General features: G+C 42.5%; 1 protein-coding gene across 1 annotated transcript in view; it reads left to right on the plus strand.

Annotated features, from left to right (window-relative positions):
* DDX4 (DEAD-box helicase 4) overlaps positions 1-14,842 on the plus strand; it is a 33,703-nt gene that overhangs the window by 10,864 nt on the left and 7,997 nt on the right. The window contains 11 exon segments of the mRNA XM_006761782.1: positions 3,900-4,001; positions 4,858-4,938; positions 6,776-6,817; positions 8,472-8,519; positions 8,625-8,672; positions 8,899-9,041; positions 9,566-9,718; positions 10,073-10,227; positions 12,828-12,957; positions 14,737-14,838; positions 14,840-14,842. The exon segment at positions 14,840-14,842 is cut by the window's right edge and continues 80 nt beyond it. Of these exon segments, the coding sequence (XP_006761845.1) occupies positions 3,900-4,001; positions 4,858-4,938; positions 6,776-6,817; positions 8,472-8,519; positions 8,625-8,672; positions 8,899-9,041; positions 9,566-9,718; positions 10,073-10,227; positions 12,828-12,957; positions 14,737-14,838; positions 14,840-14,842 (1,007 nt within the window).

Consider the following 14,842-nt stretch of genomic DNA (forward strand, 5'->3'; position numbering starts at 1 on the left):
GCTTTCCCTTTCACCTCCCTGCATTGTGCCTACATATGCAAATTAACCGCCATCTTGTTGGCAGTTAACTGCCAATCTTAGTTGGCAGTTAATTTGCATACAGCCCTGATTAGCCAATGAAAAGGGTATTGGTCGTACGCCAATTACCATTTTTGTCTTTTATTAGATAGGATGTGCCTGCACAGCTGAGGAGAGAGCAGAAAGGGGCGGGGGGAGCGGGAGGAAGAGAACAGATGAGACTTTTCCAGTTTAAAGAGGCACATGACTCCTGAGCAAATCAAATAAAAACATATTCACACCCTGCACATGTGTTGAAATTACAATATTACCAAGATAAAAACTAGAACTATGGGGGAGGGGGGGGGACGATCCACTTGAAGAAGATCAGTATGTTGAGAGCAGAAGTGTTTTTGTGGTGAAGGCAGGTGAGAGGATAGTAGGATCAGGTGCCGTGGGAGAGGAGGTCTGAGCTCAGGTGGGTGAGCTCGTGCAATTCAGGTGCTGGAGAGAAACAGTACCATGCATACAAAGACCGCATTCAGTACTCAGGCTATTGAGGAAAGAAGTATTAAGTTGTTTGGGTTAGTAAGAAGGGACTGAGCAGGAAGGAAGGAGTAGAAAGCAATGGCGAGCCAGCATAAGCCTAATAATGCAAATGGACCAAATGGTGGAATGACCAGTCTCTATGACATGCACTGACCACCAGGGGGCAGATGCTCAACACAGGAGCTGACCCCTGGTGGTTAGTGCACTCCCACAGGGGGAGCACCGCTCAGCCAGAAGCCAGGCTCATGGCTGGCGAGTGCAGCAGCGGTGGCAGGAGCCTCTCCCGCCTCCGCGGCAGCACTAAGGATGTCTGACTCCCATGGGGAGTGGGCCTAAGCTGGCAGTCAGACATCCGCCGAGGGGTCCCGGACTGCGAGAAGGCGCAGGCTGGGCTGAGGAGGGTCCCCCCGCCCTCCAAGGGCATGAATTTCATGTACCTGGCCTCTAATAAATAAATATTTTAAAATGGGTAAACCTAATAGAAGCTGGTGATAATGACAATTAGGGGGTTTCAGAAACAAGAAAGAACTAAAATACTAGCAAAGACTTGATTTTTTGTGTGTGGGTTTTTTGTTTGTTTGTTTTTTGCCTGCTCAGTAGGAAGGAGAATAGATGGAAAATAATTTCAAGATTTCTTAAATATGATAGAATTGAAGGGTGATCAGAAAAAGGATAAATAAAACATATAACTTCCTGGTGGAGGAAATCCAATAGACAGACAGGGCTTTGGAGGAAGGAGTCTAGGTTTATAATATTTAAATATTTAAGTATTTGTGGTGAAATGAAAGGATATCAGTAAAAGCACAAAATAAAATACAGTAACGGGAAATCTAATAGGACAAAAAAGCACAAAAAGCATTGAAACTCCGTTAAAAACACTAAGATGTAGAAATAAAAATCCATATGTCGATAATCACAATATACATGAATATATTTTAATGCAAAACTGAAAATAAGGAGAAAAAGTGTCAGTCAGTATTAGCCAAAAGAAGCTGATACAGAAATAGGAGATAAAAGACTTGCATATTAGTGATAAATAATGATACAAGGCATGCTCACTGGGAAGACATTACAGTTCTGAGCATGGTTTGAATCTAACAACATATTCTGTATATAAAGCAAAAATAGAAGTAACTATTAGAAAATTTTGCAAATCCTAATTAAACCCTTAATTCTAGATTTAAACCGTTTTTTCTTTAGAAACTGACAGACTGAGCAGAATGGGAAGGAGTGAGACAATAGAAGATTTGAGCACTAGTTACTAAGCTTGATTTACTATTTCTGTGTGGAGTAATAACCCCCAAAAGGACAGGTTACATGCTATTTCCCATCCAGTGTATGGAAAAGACGTAGAATTGGACCATCTATTAAGGCCAAAGGGAAGTTTCAAAGTGCAGCATAGGACTTATATCAAGGCCATGTCGCCTTGTTAAAGAACAATAAAAGTAGAAAGCAGTATCAAAAAGCCTCACCCTTGCAGTTTGGGAACTGAATTTCTCAGTTTATGCATAATAGTTCACATGGAAACAATGAAGTATTTAGAGCAGAGCGACGGTAAAAACATGTCAGACCTTACAGGATGTAGCTAACACAGCTGGCTTTTTAGAGGAAATGTTACAATCTTAAATGCATCCATTAGAGAAGAAATTAGATGGATGTTCAACTTAAGAAAAGGAGGAGGCAAGTTCATCCGAGGAAGTAAAAAAGATACTAGACACGAATGAAATAGGAACATACCATGGAGTGCTGTTCAGCAGTGAAGTGAAGTACAATTTCACACAGCAGCCAAAACAGGTGAATAAAAAAAGCATGACGAGTATGTTTAAGTATGTTCCCATTATATAGAGCTCAAAACAAAACTAAACCATGCCTTGAGCAAAGAGAAGTACAGAATTGGTAAAATTAAAACAAGAGCAAGGAAATGAAAAACCACTCAGTACTGGGGGGCGGGGAGAGATTTCCAGGGAAGAAGTGATGCATTATGGGGCGAAGGTACCGGGGACTGTTTTAAACAGGGTGATGGGTCTGTAGGTTTTCATTCTAATGTATTTATTTTAAACGTGCATATGTTTTATATATTCTTTTATTTATACTCACAAGCAATGAAATAAGCCGAAAAGCAGATCAAAAGGGCTTTCTTGAAGAGAAATTCTGACAGGGTTTCTTAAAAGATGAAAGGCACAGATAAACACTTAGAAGAATAAGGTGGGTGTCAGCACTGATCAGCAGCCTGTGGCTGGATTGAGGAGCGCTCTGTGAGGGCGGGAGGGAGGCGACAGATGCAGACTGTCTGCCCCGTTTTATAAACAGGCTCTAAGCACACACACAACCCAGGATCAGCAACTAGCACCTGTAGAATTCTTATGCATTAGTTTCCTTAACTAGAAATAGTTCCAAGTTCATAAACTATATGATTTAACCATTTCCTACCCAGTTGGCATCTTGGTTTTGAATTGATCTTGATTTGTCATAGGTGGGATCTCATTTTACTTGAACTGTTTCTACTGTTTTGTATTCAGTTGAGTTGAAAATATATTATTTATAACAGGAAGTCACACTGTGTGTGCCTATATTCCATGCTTTGAGTATCATGTTTGCTATTTCCTATAGGAGCAAATAGAGGCCCAGATTTATTTAATCTCTGCAGACTGTATACATCAGTGATGGCGAACCTTTTGAGCTCGGCGTGTCAGCATTTTGAAAAACCCTAACTTAACTCTGGTGCTGTGTGACATAGAAATTTTTTGATATTTGCAACCATAAGTAAAACCAAGATTTATGTTTTTGATATTTATTTTATATATTTAAATACCATTTAACAAAGAAAAATTAACCAAAAAAATGAGTTCGCGTGTCACCCCTGACATGCATGTCATAGGTTTGCCATCACTGGTATACATCCTGTTAGTGATGCAGTTGTGGCAACTTTCAGGATTTTAAGAGCAACCCTGTTTCCTTACGGTCACCTTTAGTTTTGATTCCCAAAGCCAGCAGTGGGTTTTAAAAAAAACTGTAGCCAGGTCTATTCATAGTAGGAGGGTTAAACATTTATAGTCAAACTAGAGGCCCAGTGCACAAAATTTATGCACTCCTCCCCCCTGGTGGTCAGTGCCCATCATAGCAAGCGGTTGAGCGGCCTTAGCATATCATTAGCATATTACGCTTTGATTGGTTGAGTGGACGACCAGACACAGCATATTAGGCTTTTATTATATAGGTTATAGTGTTTCTTTTCAGGGACTACTTGTTCATGCCTTAAAATATTTAAAGTCATTGAATGATGCAAGGCTTAAGTTAAACTGTCCCCGCAGCGTCTTTGTCCTGTGCTGTTCATGTGCGTGTTGCTGTTTTAGGCTTTCAGGATGGAAATGACTCAGAAGCTTTGGCGCCGCCCAGAAGAGGTGGACGAGGTGGCTTCCGAGGTTGCCGTGGAGGGTTTGGCCTGGGAAGTCCAAGTGAGTAGTGGGTGCAAATGATGCGGTTCGGTGAGGAGGACATGATACAGACAAGGCCTGCCCCATGAGGTTGTTGGGAGGAGGATAGGATGGCCCAGCACAGGGGCGGGGCACAGTCACGTACATTGTACATCTATTACTTAGACACGTGTGAACGCGTCCTGCTTGTGTAGGAGAGCAAGCATCTTTTAAGACGATTGTGTGACTCGGCTCTTCAGTGACCCAGTGTTATGGTGTTGGAGCCGAGCTAACGTGGCTGACCTTACAGTAGGCGGCCTTCTGGTGGCTCTCTCCCCGCCTCCTTTCACGGCGTGGCTCCTGCCTCCTCCTCCAGCTGTCATCTGGGAGCTGCGGTGTGGCCTTCGGAAGCTGCTGGGTTGCCTGTCTCTCCTAAGGGAGGGCAGGCGAGTGCTTTTGAAGCTGAGAGCGGAAGTTTGTGATGATGCACAAGGCATGCAGCTCATCAGTGACTCGGCACTTTTTAAAGTGGGGGGCCTAGGAGGAGCCCAGGGGCCATTCTGGAGAAAAGGGGACCGTGCAAGTTCAGGCAGGCATAGTGCTGTTTTGTGGCGGTGATTTAACGCTTGCCGGTATTATATTTTGACAAATCATTGACCCTAAATGCTTTTATGAAAATAAACATTTTGAGGAAGTAATTTGTAACTGAAGGAAATAATTTGTGGAGAAATCCTGTGTGCAGCACTTAAAAAACACTCAGGTGATTCCTGTTAAATTTGAACTATTTTACCCATATCTTTTAATTTTTGGCACTATAACATGATTTTTTCTTTTTACCCATGATTTTAAAACTTCCTAAAAGTAACAAGTCATCTAATTTTATCATCTACACATCTAGACAGCGAGTGTGAGCAAGACGAGGGGACGCCACGCACTGGCGGCCTTTTTGGATCTAGGAGACCAGCGTTTAGTGGCCCGGGTGAGAAATAGAATTCACTATTGAAAATTAATTATTCACCTACGCTTTTAGTTCTAGGGTTAGCAACCCTAGCATATATGTTTACATATGCTAGGTTGGCTCATGATTTTTTTCTGCTTTCTAGCTCTGTAGGCAAAAATACATGGACAGTTTTGCCTCTCATAAAATTTATACACTGAATTATTTCTTCTCTCTTATCTACCAGTTAATTTGAGTTATAAATTGTGCTTTTAATTAGAGGAAGGAAAATAAATTTTTCATTAGTTTCAAAGAAGGGATTCTGAGTTAGGGGATTTGAGGAGAAAATGAAATAAGAATACAACTGTTGATGAATAATGTTCAAATGTGAGTACATAAACTGTGGTACATTCGGACAATGGATTATTACTCAGCACTCAAACGAAATGAGGTACCAGGCTGTGAGGAAATATGGAGGAACCTTGAATGTCTATCACTAAGTGACAGAAGTCACTTGGAAAGGCTGTATGCCTCTGATCCCAACTCCATGACCCCCTAGAAGGAACACGGTGGCGTTTCAGGGGTCAGTGGGGAGGGTTGAGCAGGCAGAGCATGGAGGATGCTCAGGGCAGTGGATCTGCTTTGTGGGACGCCATAGTGGTGGATAAGCGTCCTTCCACGTGTGTCCAAACTCACACAGTGGTCAGCACCGAGTGAGCCTGATGTCTGCTCTGGCCTCTGGGTGGTGAGGACGTGTCGGTGAAGGGTCTCAGTTGTAGCAGGTGCCACCCCTAGGGGGGTTGTTGACAGTGGGGGTGGCCATGCATGCGTGAGGACAGGAGGAAATGGGAAATCCCTGTATCTTCCCTCAGTTTTGCTGTGAATCTAAAACTGCTCTAAAATGGAAGGTTTTTTGGGTTAATAAATCTTTATTGTTGAAAGTGTTACATATGTCCCTTTCCCACCCCCCCTTGCCCTCTCCCCAGCCTGCACCACCACTGGCTGTGTCCTTGGGTCATGCATCTATGCATATGAGTTCATGGTTGATCTCTCCCCCCTTCACCCTCCCCTGCCTTCCCTCTGGGGTCGGACTGTCTGTTCAGTGCTTCTCTGTCTCTGGGTCTATTTTTGTTCATCAGTTTATGTTGGTCATTAGAGTCCACAAATGAGGAGTTCGTGTGGTATTTATCTTTCTCCAACTAGCTTATTTCGCTTAGCATAATGCTCTCTAGGTCCATCCCTGCTGTTGCAATGGTAAGAGTTCTTTCTTTCTTTTTTCTTTTTTTAAAAAAATATATTTTATTGATTTTTCACAGAGAGGAAGGGAGAGAGACAGAGAGTCAGAAACATCGATGAGACAGAAACATCGACCATCTGCCCCCTGCACATCTCCCACTGGAGATGTGCCCGCAACCCAGGCACACGCCCCTGACCGGAATCGAACCCGGGACCCTCCAGTCCACAGGCCGACGCTCTATCCACTGAGCCAACCCGGTTTCGGCAGAGTTCTTTCTTTTTTATAGCAGCGTAGTATTCCATTATATAGATGTACCATAGTTTTTAATCCACTCATCTGTTGATGGGCACTTAGGCTGTTTCCAAATCTTAGCTATGAACGTAGGGGTGCATACATTCTTTCTAATGGGTGTTTCTGAGTACTTGGGATATATTCCTAGAAGTGGGATCTAAAAATTGAAGTTTTTAAAGGAAACATTTGGATGAGAAAAAGGTTTAGATGAAATGTAGACTGCAGAGGTGGATGGTCGAGGGACTAGGAGTCCTGAGTACGTGCTCAGGGTCTGATTAGAAATAGCTCTGTGGTGGGTGCGCTGGAGGGGGAGTGCTTTCTCTAAAGCGTCTGCAAAACCATGTCTTCCAGGCAATGGCGACATTTACCAAAGCAGAGGTGGGAGTGGACGAGGTGAGTTTTTGTTTTTATTTATTTTTGTTTGTATTTATTTTTTGTTCTCACCAAAGGATAATTTTTCCATTGATTTTTAGAGAGTGTGGAATGAGGGAGGGAGGGGTTGGGGGGGAGGAAGAGAGATGTGAGAGATATACATCGATTGGTTGCCTCCCACACACGCCTGATGGGGGCTAGGGCTTAAAACCCCAACCCAATGCCGTTGCCTGGGAATTGAACCCATGGCCCTCTGGTGGGCAGACCAATGCTCTAACCACTGAGAACACTGGCCAGGATCAAGGTGAATTTTTGTTTGGTTTACCTATAAGTGGTTAAAATGATTGTAATACAAGTTTAATTTTTGAAGTTAAATGTAGCTGTTACTGCATTTATACACTTGGAACATACATTTGCACAGCCTGTGTTTTAGAGTGACTTAATACTTAATGCTGTAGATGTATTTCCTTAATATGCTTACAGGTCTGTTTACTGAAGCTTCATTTATAGTAAGTAAAGACTGAAAATCACCTAAAATTTATCAGCAAGTAACTCCAATAAGTAATAAAACCATGAAATGAAATATCAGAGAAATACGAAAGATTGAGAAACTGTGTACAGAGCCTTACTGTAAAGCAGTGTGTTTTTTTCTTATGACACGGGTTTGGTTTGGTGGGGGGTGGAGGCCACTGCACAGGACATGGTGCCCGAGGATGTTTCAGTCACGCCCTTCCTGTCCTGCACGAGGGCCACGCTCTCCCGGCTGTTAGGACAGTGGAGCTGGCTGGCCGTCTGGAAGCCTCAGGGTCATGCAGAGTCTGAGCGTTCAGAGCAGCACCCTGCCCAGGCTCTGGAGTCTTGGCTCTAGAAAGATTCTCCAAATGCTCCCATGCGGTGTGAAAAGAAATGTTTGGAGACCTTTCTGTGGACAAGTATAGGGCTCCCAGGAACAGGCTCCCTCTTGTTAGCCTCCCACACGGAGGGCAGCCTGTTCTGGGTTGTGATGTACCCACAGCGGCCCAGAGGGGGCGTTGCCTGAAGTAGAAAGGCCACAGGTGCACAGGGAGGCCGGCTGCTCCTGCTTTTCCTCTGGGGTCTGGACTCCCAGGCCGGCGGTGGCTGCATTGTCAGCCCTCAGGAGAGCCTGTGTCTCTCGTCTTCTGAGCTTCCTCTGGGGACAGCAGTCCCAGCTCGTTGCTGGGGAGTGAGGCGCGTCCTGGGTGAGAGCAAGGGAGAGGACATGGACGCTGGGCCTGGGTGCCTGACTTTGCCCCTTGGCGGTTCTGCTCTCTCTTCGTTCCCTGTAATAAGTCATCGTGTGAGTCCTGGGAAATGGTGGGACCTGGAGGTGCTGGTGGGGACACCCCAACACAGATGAACACTTCCTTTTAGAAAATTAATCCCTTTGCTCAGGTACATAGGAATTAGAGACATAACAGCTTAAACAAAAAAACAGTAATATTTAACAGAGTCATCTGCATAAAACCAGCATTGTGAATACGAAGGAAACAAAATGCTCAGGATTCCACGTATCTTAATTGTATCAAGTATTATTTGTGCGAAAGGACTTTACAGACGTCTGTCCGTTTTTAGAATGTTCTCTTTGAAGACCAGCAATGAAGATAAAGATGGGTACCGCCTTTGTCCTGATTGTCACTGTGGGTTTCCTTCCTAGGTGGCTACAAAGGGCTAAATGAAGAAGTCATCACAGGCTCTGCAAAGAGTAAGTGTTCCTTGAGATGAGGTGTTTGATTCTTGTAGTGAGAGTTCTTTCACCCCCCAGTTTTAAAAAAACATTTATCTCTTTTTGGGTTTGATTCCCTTTAAGATTCTTGGAAGTCAGGAACTGAAGGAGCAGAAAGTGATGACACTCAAGGTACATTAATTTTGTGAGATTCACAGAATGTGTATTGCATTTTAATAAAAACACAGAATATTTAAAAGCGAAGTTAACTTTTTAAACTTAGAAATTAAAACTTTAATGCTAAATTTTGAGAAATTGTATAGTATTTAAAGTTTGATTTTGCCAGTTTTTGTCTGTTTCCCTCTTACTTTTCTTCTGGTCCTGTAATGGAGATTCTGTTTATTATTTGAATTCCAAGGACCAAAAGTGACCTACGTCCCACCTGCCCCACCCGAGGATGAGGACTCCATCTTCGCACATTATCAGACAGGCATCAACTTTGACAAGTACGACAGTATTCTTGTGGAAGTGTCTGGACACGACGTTCCACCAGCGATTTTGGTCAGTGATCATTATCCCTGTATTGACTGTCTCAAACTGTGGTTTCAAAATATATGGCACTTTCCTTTAAGTCGATACTAAAGAATACAAGAGTTTCATCTTAGTCAATAAAGGGTTAGGAAATTCGAAACCATGTCTACCACCTACATAGCCTTAATCCCTGTGTTGAAAGAGAGGCTCCTGATTTCACCCCCACCTCCAAACCAGGTGCACTTTTTACTTACATTTACTAAAAAGGATACTCTGTAGAGTCAAGATCTCTGCTTCCGAAGTATTTGAGAAAGTTGGGTTAGGGGAGTGATTTCCTAAGGCAGGTAGGACCTTGTTGATAACCAGCCCTTGTTACTGATCAGTTATTTGTGTAGTGATGCAAGTTGGATAGTACTTTGAGTGGGGCCGTATTAGTAAAGTAACTTTAGTATGTAGAGTGGAATTTTAAAAAACTGAAAACAAATTCAAATGGAATGTTTATGGAATGATCTGCAGTTGATAAATGGAAATGAATCACTGCCCCTTTCTTGTAGACGTTTGAAGAAGCTAATCTCTGTCAGACGCTGAATAACAACATTGCTAAGGCTGGTTATACGAAGCTGACTCCTGTGCAGAAATATAGCATCCCTATCATACTCGCAGGGCGAGACTTGATGGCTTGTGCTCAGACGGGATCGGGAAAAACTGTAAGCCACTTTCCCACGTGTTCTGCCCACACTCGAATTAACGGTTTTTGAACTTTGGTTCTTCCCCAAAGAGCTTGAATCTCTTTTGTTGGATTGAAGGTTTGAAGATGATTTCAGCGAACTGTCGTAAATGCTGTACTTACATTTTTGCTTCTGGTTTCTGCTCTTAGTGGGGTGTGCGTAGTTCTGAAGAAAGAATTTTGAAGTGATTTTAGACTAGTGTTGCAGTTAACAGATGTTTAATTTTTCTAGGTGTGTTCAGCTCCTTCTGGAACATGGTAGTATCTAAACCAAAATGATTGAGGGTGGAAGAGGATGCGTGGTAATTTGTCAGTTATGCCCTTTAACTTGTAGGCAGCATTTCTCTTGCCAATCCTGGCGCACATGATGCGTGACGGCATCACTGCCAGCCGCTTCCGGGAGCTGCAGGAGCCCGAGTGCATCATTGTGGCCCCCACCCGAGAGCTCATCAATCAGATCTACCTGGAAGCCAGGAAGTTCTCTTTCGGGTGAGTGCATCTGGAGGCCACTCACAGCAAGAGTTTTTTAAGAAGACTTTCTCCTCTGCTTGGGGGAGAACTCAGTAGCACCACAGTCGTGTAACTTAGTCCAAGTGTTCTTTTTCCTAATCTTGTTTATGGAATCCCTGCTTATTTTTATTTTTAAAAAGAAACATGCTTATTAAAACTTAGACGATACTAGAATAAGAAAGTAAGGCAGTCCTCGGGTTATGGCGGGCTCGACACACGTTGTTTTGTGGTTACATCACTATCTCCCATTTATAGTATTTTTTAAAAAGTTCTGTCATTTCGACGTATGTACAGTGGGGCCTTGACTTACGAGTTTAATTCGTTCCGAGACCGAGCTCGTTAAGGAGCTTGTTAACTCAAATTACTCTATCAACTCAATGCAAAAAATCGGCCGAGAGACAGCTGGTATCTCAAAAAACTCGTTAGTCGGGACACTCGTAAGTCAAGGCCCCACTGTACATATGTACGTTATGTTTTTTATTATTTATTTACCACAAGTAAAGGTCAGGAATTGTTCTCTTTTTTTAATTTTTTTTACTGTTTCACTTCATTACTGCTGTGTATGTGTTCCATGTAAGTGACGTAGGTGCTTGTATAGGTGGGTTCTGACTTACGGCAAAAATCACATTACATTACTCCGTAGGAACAGATCTCCAATGTAAACCGAGGACCTACTTTAGTGAACATGTTGGTGTATGTTTTGGTAATTTTTAATTTAAAAAATAAACTTCAGGTGTTCCTAATTTTCTCCTCTTTTACACATAAACATGGAAAACTGCTTATTTCATTATTAGACCTAATTTTTAAAGACTTTAAAATTACCTATGTGTATGTATTTTACTTCCCTATTTGGGGGTGTTGGAGTTGTTTCTAATTTGGGGCTACTATAAATAAAGCATTCCTATAACCATTGTGTGGAACTCTGTATCTGGTAGATTACTTGCCTCCATTTCATTTAGTTCTTTTTCTAGATTTCTGCAATTCTTTCATTTGGGGCATATTTGTCTCCTCATTTTGGCTCCTCTCTGTGTTTCTGTACACTAGGTAGAACTGTTGAGTTTCTAGTCTTTGTAGGATGGCCTTAGTGGTAGGTCCTGTGGGGCCCAGCGACACAGTCTCCTTGACCTCCTGGGCCAGTTCTGCAGGAGTGTCTCTGGTGTAGGCTCTGTGGGCCTCCTGTGGGAGTTGAGCCTTGATGGAAATATGGTGCCTGTGGGTGGTGCAGTAAGAGGACTCGACACAGGCATTGGCGGCTGTCCCTCCAGCCCTAGCCAGAGCCACACAATGTGGTCTGTCCCCGTGTGTCTCTGGCAGCCTTCCAGCCTCCGTCCCTTCACTGGAGCCCAGAGGGAGTGCCCACAAACGAGCATTTGTGCATTGTTCCTTTAAGAAGAGCCCTGGATTTCCAGCTTCCATCTGTCTCACCTGGACAGGTAGAATCCCTGCTGGTTTTCACAGCCAGATGTTATGTGGGCTCCCCTTCGTGGCTCTCGTGCTCTTGGCTGGGGAGCCCGGTGTGGGGTTGTGACCCTCCTAAGGGGGAACTTTTGCAATGAGACATTCTTCCTGGTTCTCAACCGCCACGTGGGAGGGCCCAGCCCTTCTTACACCTCCCCTTCCCCACCAGTCTTGGGGTCTGTATCTTTGGTTGTCAGGCTTCTGTTCAGCTGCCCTCAACTTGATGCTTAGGTTGGTGGGTCTGTAGTTCAGTTGGAAGGTTGATGTGGTCATGGGAGGAAGTGAGCAGTGTCCACCTGCTCTGCGTCTTGCACCTTCTCCACACGTGCCTTTCAGTCCTCATGACAAATGGTGGCCTGCTCAGCTGGTGCCACCTGTGATCCTAAACGGTGTATGCTATAGTGTTGCTTATTCTAGAACTGGCCCCTTTCTCTTTATGAAAGCATATATTCCTTTGGATGGATAGACTGTAATTTTGAGTTTTCTATTGTTAGATGCTTAGGTAGTTTTCAGTCTTTCGGTACTAAAAACAATGTTGGCACTGAATCTTATTATACAGTCATCTTTGCCCGTAACGGGGACATATCTGAAGGATAAATTCGTGTGTGTGAACTTACTGGAACAAAAATACGTTTTTAAATTTGAATAGTGACTACAGTTGTGAAATGGGTGGCTTCATTTTACCCCCTCAAGTGCCAGTTTTCCTATGGTCTGCCTGACTGGTGTTATCACACTTGAGGGGAAATGTATTAATCTTCATTTGTTTTCCTTTTAGAAATAATGTGTAACTTTAAAAAGGTTTAAAGGCTATTGTGCTTTTAATGAATCATTTCTTTTTTTATTTATTTTTTTAATGAATCATTTCTTAATGTTTTTGTCCTATTTTTGTGTGGGCGGTGGTGGTGTTTATCCTTGTTTTTGAAGAGCTCTTTATCAGATCATAACAAAATATTTTTCCATGGTTTTTCATTTATCAACCTCTTCCTGGGAAGAACTTAATTTTTTAAAGGTTGTTGAATGTATTAGGTTTTGTCTTTATGGATTTTGCTTCACATTTTGTTAGATATAAGTGTCTAATTTTCAAGTAACTAGAAAATAACATTTCTTTTTCTTGTCAATAGAACTTGTGTAAGAGCTGTTGTCATCTATGGGGGAACACAGTTTGGGCATTCAGTTCGACAGATAACCCAAGGCTGTAATGTGTTATGTGCTACTCCTGGGAGACTGATGGATGTCATCGGTAAAGAAAAGGTAGGCCCAGGGGCAGCTTGTGGATGAATTAAGTGTTGTGTATGGGAATGGCGACAGTGCTGTAGAGATGGAGGTGTTTGTTAGAGCACCATCGGTAACCATTCCTATGGTAGGCCCCCTCACATTTTTTTAATGTGTTCTTACCTCCTTAACAGGAGATAAATACTAGTTCTCATTTCATACTTGGGAAAACAAACTCAGCGTGATCATGTTGTTTATTTAAAATCCCCTAGTTAGCTCTAGTAAGTTAATAGGGCTAGGGTAGAATCTTGATCTGATTTCAGAACCCGTATCCTATACCCAGCCACCCTGGGAGACAGATATGATAAACGCTTTTCTCTAGTTTCATCTATGTCTGGATGAAATATTTTTCCCCCTAGAAGAAGCCTTGACGACAACAATTTTGTCTCCCATTTAAGTGTGGGAGCGATAGTAACCAGACTTGTTCATTTTCTAAGACTTTAGGAGATTTTAGGGCCATGTACATGCTTTAGGTTTTCACATACCACACTGTTACATCTCTAAACAATACTTTCACTTCACTTTCATGAATGTGATTTGCTGCCTTTTTTTTTTAGCTCTTCTCTAAAGAGGTTACTCAAAACATGTTTTTCTGCATCGAGGCACTTCTCTTAGAATACTTACTAAGAGTATGCAGAGGGGGGAGGAATGGAGGGGAATGGATGAAAGAAGAGGAAAGGATTAGCCAAAGAACATGTATATGCACAGCCCATGAACACACACAGCTGTGTGGTGATGGCCAGCAGGAAGAGGGGAGGGGCCGGGGGGAGGTCGGACAAGGGGGGGTTGGAAATGGGAACATCTGCAATAGTGTCAACAATAAAAATAAAGTTAAAAAAGAACATCCAGAGAGGTCCATCTTGATCTGTCACTAAACATGTCCCATGGTGGTACCAAAGTCAGCCGTTTCCTGTTTGTAAATGTGTGCTTCTCTTTATAGCATAAATGTTCAAGGTCAGAGGCGTTTCCCAGTTGTTCGTGAGTGGTTAGAGAATGGAGAATTTATTCAGGATTTGAAAGAGTTAGAAAAAAATTTGCCATTTAAAAGACATTTGTATTTGTCATTCTGTTAGAAATTTTTATTTCTCAAGGAATCTGACTTTATTGGAAAACAGCCTAGATCTGTGCTGTCCAATTCATTATTCATGTATCTATTTAACTTCAAAGATGATTCAAAACTTAAAATTCAGTTTCTCGGGCACACTAGCCACAGTTCAAGTGCATATATAGCGACAGTGGCCGTGGCTGGTGTGTCAGGCAGCAAAGATGCAGAATGGTCACGTGAGTGAGGTCTGCTGGGCAGTGTTGGTCTAGATCAGCCGTGGGTAAACTACAGCCTGTGGGCCGGATCCGGCCCGTTTGAAATGAATAAAACTATTGAAAAAAAAGACCGTACCCTTTTATGTAATGATGTTTACTTTGAATTTATATTAGTTCACACAAACACTCCATCCATGCTTTTGTTCCGGCCCTCCGAGCCAGTTTAAGAACCCATTATGGCCCTCGAGTCAAAAAGTTTGCCCACCCCTGGTCTAGATATTCTGGTTTTAGTCGTAACTTATAAAATGTTTACAACATTAGAGATAATGGAGAACTGAAATAAAGAGTGAAGTATTATCTAAGCATAACCATTCTCATTGCATTGATTTCTAATCTTCATCCTTAAGAAAATATTAATAGTTGGAATGTGTAATATTTTAGTTTAATATATTAACTAGTGTGCATTCTCTGCTCTAATCTTTGAAAATACCCATAAAGATTGGTCTTAGACAAGTCAGATATCTAGTTCTGGATGAAGCTGACCGCATGCTGGATATGGGTTTCGGACCAGAAATGAAGAAATTAATTTCCTGTCCAGGAATGC

This window comes from Myotis davidii, unplaced genomic scaffold, assembly GCF_000327345.1.
Source record: "Myotis davidii unplaced genomic scaffold, ASM32734v1 scaffold496, whole genome shotgun sequence".
Taxonomy (NCBI): Eukaryota; Metazoa; Chordata; class Mammalia; order Chiroptera; family Vespertilionidae; genus Myotis; species Myotis davidii.